Below are 6,930 nucleotides of genomic sequence, written 5' to 3' on the forward strand. Positions count from 1 at the left end.
CCTGCGGTGCAAAGTTATTCATTATATGACTGACCAGCATACGTATTAATTAAGCAGGTAGCCAGAAGCGTTTAGAAATTAAGGACGTGTTGCGTCACAGAATAAATGGTGATTGTTGACAGCCTAGCGCAGCTAGCTTAGCTTCGTTGGCGTTGCCCTTGCTTTGCATCGTTTTGTCCTATCCAGGATTATTGTATCCTGCACAGTAGCTTGTAGATCATGAATTAATAAGAAGCTGGATTGTGGGAGCCTGAGGGTCCAATACTGCCACCAATCAAGTAAAGGTATGGCCTATCAATAAATCAGTAGTTGAATTCCCCACGTGTTGCCGCGCGAGAAATTCGTTAACAAAAGCAGACTTCATAATACGCCTGTAACATTCCACAAAATCTCCTAAGCCCAAGTCCCAATTTTTTGAAATATTTCTACAAACATTGGGTGGTGATTGGTCACGTTGTATAGGAGCCGTACTAGTTGCACTGGATAATGAGGATGCCGCCCTAGCTGAGCATATGCATTATAAGAATACAACCTTGTGAGTTGCTTCTTCTTGGTTTCATGTATGACAAGTACCTAATTAAACGACTTACAACAAATTACTTTTGACGTGAGTATGCTTCGTATCCCAAGTGTGAATCCTAGCAATATCACAAGTATGAACCCTAGCAAGTCAAGTTAGAAGGCTTGGCCCTACTGTATCCCTACCCATACGTGTATAGGTATACAGGTATATGGAGAAGGAAAGAGAAATAGAAATGGAGAAAATGGGGAAAAGGAAATTAAAAGAGGAACTAGCCTAGTAGCCCAGTCCAACCGGCCTTCTCCACTCTCCTCTTCCACGCATGCGGCCCAGCCCACCAGGCGGCTCCCTCTCACCCACACGCGTGCGCAGTCTAACGAGCCCGCGCCCTCGCGGACGCTCCTGGCACCCGCTTGTGGAGCCGCCCCCTCCCTCTCTCTTGCAACGCCGCTGGCAAGTGGGACCCAAGTCCCGACCAGTCGTCCCTTTCCTTCTCCCCCTCATGTGCTTTTCCTCCTTCCTGCGAGCTAGTCCACCGACGGAATCTGACACCCATGCGTTGATCCTCGTCGTCCGCACGTGGCCCCTTCTCCATGCCGTTCACGGATGCACACCATGCAGCCGAGAAATTTTCTACATACTAGTGGATTGGCGCACGATTCCGCGCGCTCGCGCGGTAGCACGTTAAGAGGTTATACAGGTCTATTGAAATATATTACAGGGATAAGTATTTTATAGTGGGAAAGCTATACACGGTAGCTGATCTCTAAGCCGGTGTACACAAATAGTTGTCTTCGGTGGTAGTAGCTGCCGATGTGTGGTGGTGCTGATGAAGGTCTGGTGATAGGCGATGCATGATGATGCTGATGTACATCATTCTTCTATTGCATTCATCCAATCCCAGCGGTTGCCTTCTAGGCTCGGCGTTTCTGTCTGCAGTCTGGTTGAGATGTATTTTTGCTGAAGGCATAGGCATCCATTGTTTCTGAATATGTGAGGTAGCGGTAGTAGATGGGACACTTAGCTGGAAGCGTACCTTGTTGGTTTCGCAGTATCCATAGCATAACCCTTTTTTATTGGCATATATATAGTTCACTTCATCTACCTGTAATCGATAACATTGTTCAATTGGCCACATTGTAAACTGAGTTGCATAGATGACATAATATAACACAAACAGCTGCGTCGTACATCAAGATTTTACTCAGTAAAAGAGAAACAAGCAAAGACTGCTCAAAAGAACAGGTAAGAATGCATGGGCATTTGAGATCTATGTTATCTATAGAGACATGAAGGTTCTCTAAATTTTCACGGCCTATTAAGATACTAACAGCAGAACCACAAAGAACTATTCCATGTGATATAAAGTAGCCAAATATGAATACAACATTCATTGCTAACAGTTTCTTGCATACTGTAATGGAAGCTTCATGTAACTAAAGCAGAGTAAAAAATACACCTATTTTATACTGGCAAATGGCTCATTCTTCCGTATGAACCGGTTACAAAAGGTAAAAGCATATAAAACTGAAACTCAATTGGAGATTTGTTTTCTTTTGCCATCCTAATAAAAGGGGTTACATATACAATATCTACGTATATTAATGGAGAGAAGCACACACCTTCCATTTCAGGATTTTCACATTGGTGCTGTGAAATCCTCCACCAGCATCCTATATATTTTCAAAAGCTAGAACCTGCACGTAGGAATCTTTGTTGCCAAAGTTAATCAAGGCATCATCTCAAGCATGAGCCAATGAAGTTTACGTTATCATACACAGGGACTAATGCTTGTGCATCCCCCATCCTCTCATTAATCCTTTGCATTCTCATGTAAGGAAAAAGGGCGTTGAGTGGTTCGAACAACGGGGAAGAACTGCACAAAAGAAATCACAGATAAATTTGGATAAAAACATTATATTAGAAGTGCAATTGGACATAAGTTACATTTAATCACAAGCAGTGCCCAAAAAATACACAGGTCCATCACAAGCAAAGGCAATGCAAAGGGGAGGGCACAAGACAAAGATGTTTTAACTATGTAGCTGCATTTAGCAACCCCTTTACAGAAATGACGGGAAAATATCCTTTGTTGAGGCCCTTGATTAGTTTTAGAGTAAGGCAGTATGTATCAAGGCTGCATATGACTTCTATGCTATATAAGTTGCTAGATGTAAAACCTATTTGTAAAACGTAATCATGGAATAAAATACAATTTTGTTGTGCAGAAGGATAAGCCATCTCAGTGCCAAGAATCTTTGAAGGAAAACCAGGAAAAGAAATTATATAAAGCATCAGAAATGAGCAAAGGAAATAGCAAGGAATAAAGCTGAATTCTAGCTTATCTGAAAGACAAATAATGTGATCGCATTCTATATCCACTGAGGCTAAATCTAAACCGAGAGCTCGGCAGGCCAGCAGGTGGGCACAAGCACCTTTTTAGTAAAGTCGAGTGTCAATGAACCATAGTGCAGAAAGTAAAAAAAATCTTGGTTTCTAGAATCGGAGGTTTAGGATAGGTTCGTATGAGTTTTGTATGTATCCACTCACCACATACTAATTGCTTTGTCTGCTGCTCTTATTTTATTCATAATTGGAAGCACCTAAACTAAGATTTTAAAAAATAGAAAACCCTAAGTTCTTTATAGAAGACAAAAGCCAGCAAAAACTATTAACTACATTCATGCAGAAAACAAAAGATCCCTCGAGCCATCTGCTTAAGTCTTAATGAAACTATTACATATATGAATGTTCTCATAATCTAGTAGCTAGTGTCCTCAAGTCTTTTGATTCATACATTTTTTTTTCTTTTAGGTTGTACAAACAGAAATGTGTAGCCAGCAAAATGAAAGATGACCCAAAAAAAAAGGTAAAGGATTATATACAAAGGATGCATACTCAGTACTTTAGTAGCACATTTTCAATTACTCTACGATTCTATGTGAACACCTTGAACTATAATTAAGTAAAACGAGAACTAACATATAAATGCAAATCAATGGAGAGAAGCACACACCTTCCATTTCAGGATTTTCACAGTGTTGCTGTCAAATCCTCCACCACCATCCTGTTTTTAAAAGCTAAAACCTGCACGTGCAAATCTTTGTTGTCAAAGTTAACCAAGGCATCATCTGAAGCATGAGCCAAGGAAGTGCACCTTATCATATACGGGGACTGATGCCAGTGCATCCCCCATCCTCTCATTAATCCTTTGCACCATCACTTAAGGAAAAAGGGCGCCGAACGGTTAGAAGAACGGGGCAGAACTGCACAAAGGGTCACTGCTCTAATAATCGGAAAAGGAGATCGTTGGCTTGTTAAGTTAATTATCTAGAAGCATTTATATATAGGCTATATTGTATTTTAAAAAAGTGGGCGTAGATGCGGAGAACAAAGCAAGATAATTTGCATTTGTGTGGTCTCTATGATCAGGAACCTACAGAAGAAGGATATAGTATAGCATAGTAAAAGTTCTCTAGTGTATTTTCACCTTGATAACTTCGAACGCCCGTGCAGCAGTATCAGGCAATTACACCCAGATTTTACAGAAAAATAAAACAATAAAGAGTGAATGGATCTAATCAAATATGCGACCTCCTCACGTGTAGCAACAATTCCACCATCAGCTTTACATGTGCAGCAGAGAGAAATTCTTGCAAAAAATAAGTAAATACTCATTCGAATAAAAGAGATACAAATGAAATGAAAGATAGAATAATCAACAGTAATGGAAAATACATTGTTATGGTCACGCTGATGTTCAAGTTCACGTGATGAGCTCCATCTAAATTTGATATCTAAAAAATCATACAGTTACAACTTGCAAAAGCTACCATACTGACAAAACCGAGGTGTCAATTACTAAAATTATTTACTTATGTACACAAAGAATTAGAGATCAAAAGTACTGACAAAACCGTGCTAATATTTTCGTCTTTGGATAAAAATCAAATCAATGTTAAGCGAGATTTACAGAGCATCAACCTACATAGATAGAGAAAGAGAGTTGCTAGAGTGGGGAACATGTACCTGCTCTTCGTCGCTCGCCCATTTTGTGCAACACAATGGATTCTGTGCAAAGAGTGTCAAATGTAGTAAGAGAGGAAATCAATGTGAGCCCAATTGTAAATACATCTGAAGAGAAACAGAAAAATCTAGATATTCCAGATAGAAGGGGAATGATGCCGAAATATCTTGGACACGACATTATATTGAACAACATGTTAGAAGAGTTCTTTCACTGAGATAGGTTTCATCGATTTAAGTGACAGCAACAGAAATATGGTGCCAAACACATCGAACTGAAAGTTATAGGCTGGAACGTGTTGTCTTGTTAGAAAAGGTACTAATTTCCTATAGAGAGAAAACTCACCTACAACCTGACATGAGAGGTCATGTCAGGTAGGAGCTTCCTCTGCAAACAAATGGGCAACACATTGTCTTGCTAGGTCCAGCAATGACCAAAGTGAATAGCAAACCAAAGCAAGTAGCAAAACAGCGTAGGTCTATAGGCAGGAGCCTTTTTTTTGGAGAAGGCTAAATAACAATTTTTTGTGTCTGGAATTTGTTCAATATGACAAACTTACTAAAACCTGAATCTTTAAATAAGCAATCTTAATACAGTATGCAAATTATTGCAAACTATCATAATCAAAACCTCATAGGGCATTAGCATGTTTCCCCAAAATTTAGAGCAACAAATCATGCAGATTTGTGATTTTTCTGAGCGGTAAAGGTAAGGCTTTGATGGAGCTTATTTTTTTATTAACTTGTACCATGCAAAATAGACCTAATAAGCATGCAGTGAGAGTCTCACCACATTACTGCACCCGACTTCCAACAGAATTCAAGGTAGAGAATATAGCAACTTAAATCTGAAAGACCTAACAACCGCCATGCCCACATCCACTCTCTGGAATTGCACCTAGAACTCCACTTGCCTCATTACATGACATATCCAAAAAAAAACAATTGGTACAAACAACATTTCACTAACTAAAACCCACCGGTGATGGTCGAACATGCAGTGCAGTACCAGAACGGTATTCTGATATCTGAGAGACTCTGTCAACTATTTTCACTCCAATGACCATCTCCTCTTCATCCATTGCTATACTCAATCCATAGCAAGGAAGCAAGGTAATGGCCTCCTGATGTTATCATAAAAAATAATTAATGATGAGAACTTCGGTAGTATGAACATAGGTACGAAATAGAGGGGAAGGATTACCAGATTCATAGAGAAGAAAAGCACTTGTATGGGGTGGCATTTTTTTTGTGAAATGTTCTGAGAGTAAGTGAACACACAACAAAGGAAACGCTATCTAAAAAATGTCACCCCACAACAGGTTGTATAGTTCCAGTGATCAAAAGAAGAAAAGGTAGTGCTAAAACTCGCAGCACTCATCATACAGCAAGATGCATAATTCTAGTGATCATAACAAGGAAAGGTAGGGCAAAACTCGCAGCAGTATTCATCTGTACAAAACCATAGATCAAAGCACAAGCCTAAAGACTTGTATGGGTTTCTATAAATGTCGGCGTACCTGTGGGGGCGGTTGTTGCTAACAGCCATGGACCCCGCGAAGCCCTCGGCTGGGGCCTCCCGTCCCCGTCCATGGGGCATCGGAGGTGGAGAGCGGCGGCCGACGAGGAGGCTGGAGGACGTGGTGCCGCCGCCGTGGGCCGCTGCGCCGGTATCGGCTGTGCCGCGGACTGCCGCGCCGGGAGCGCCGCCGCCGCGGGGAGCCCCGTGCAGATGGCCGTCCACGCCGCTGCGGCCATGCGTGGCCGCGTACGGATGGGCAGCGGCGGAGAGGCCAAACCCTAGGCAGCCGTTAGCATCGGGAGATGGAGCCATGCCGCCCCGGTCCGCGAGGAGGAGAGGAGCGTGGAGGAGGAGGAGGCTGGGCACCGCGGCGCCGAGGGCCGGCGACCGACGTGGTCGGGCCGCTCCAGGCGTGGCACCGACGGCGTCGGGAGAGAGGGATCGAAGAGGAGGAAGAAGTGCGGAAGAGAAGGTTGGTGAGGCCGGATCGGGCAGAAGCCGAGGTGCCGATGTAAATATCTGGGCAGTAAAATGTGGAGCGGAAGCTAGATTCCAACGGAAACTATAGTAGAAGTTTTTTTTTACAGAGGAGGAGTAGAAAGTAAATAAGATTTATGCAAAAAGCTGATTTCGCTGGAAGCTGATTCAGCAAATCGTGGCCACACAGATCGAGATCCAACGGAAGGGCACATTTTGGGTGACGTGGCCATCGGTTCGTTCGGAGGAGCTGGCCACCTTTGTTTGGGGTAAATTCTGTGGTAGACAGAGAACAATCGTGTATTATAAGGAAATGTATGTAACGGTGCCCTATAAAAAGAGAGCTCGGATGCCAACAAAATGTACCTGACTTTTGCTCAACCAC

At 42.4% G+C, this 6,930-nt stretch overlaps 1 protein-coding gene across 6 annotated transcripts; it reads right to left on the reverse strand.

Annotated features, from left to right (window-relative positions):
- Window positions 1–1,344: 1,344 nt before the first annotated feature.
- Window positions 1,345–6,632, reverse strand: LOC136505528 (uncharacterized). 6 transcript variants are annotated; one of them, XM_066500694.1, is made up of 8 exons: window positions 6,067–6,632; window positions 5,527–5,670; window positions 4,550–4,591; window positions 3,678–3,786; window positions 3,537–3,607; window positions 2,143–2,217; window positions 1,557–1,625; window positions 1,345–1,460 (listed from the first exon to the last, which is right to left on the reverse strand). In XM_066500694.1, exons 1-2 carry the CDS (start codon window positions 6,378–6,380, stop codon window positions 5,637–5,639), a joined length of 348 nt encoding a protein of 115 aa, XP_066356791.1. In that variant the 5' UTR covers window positions 6,381–6,632; the 3' UTR covers window positions 1,345–1,460; window positions 1,557–1,625; window positions 2,143–2,217; window positions 3,537–3,607; window positions 3,678–3,786; window positions 4,550–4,591; window positions 5,527–5,636. The 6 variants fall into 6 exon arrangements, with proteins under 6 accessions (XP_066356791.1, XP_066356790.1, XP_066356789.1 ...); XM_066500693.1 differs by lacking the exon at window positions 1,345–1,460 and having other exon boundaries at window positions 2,143–2,396; window positions 3,678–3,742; XM_066500692.1 differs by lacking the exon at window positions 1,345–1,460 and having other exon boundaries at window positions 2,143–2,396.
- Window positions 6,633–6,930: the final 298 nt, after the last annotated feature.

This window comes from Miscanthus floridulus, chromosome 14 (genome assembly GCF_019320115.1).
Source record: "Miscanthus floridulus cultivar M001 chromosome 14, ASM1932011v1, whole genome shotgun sequence".
NCBI lineage: Eukaryota > Viridiplantae > Streptophyta > Magnoliopsida > Poales > Poaceae > Miscanthus > Miscanthus floridulus.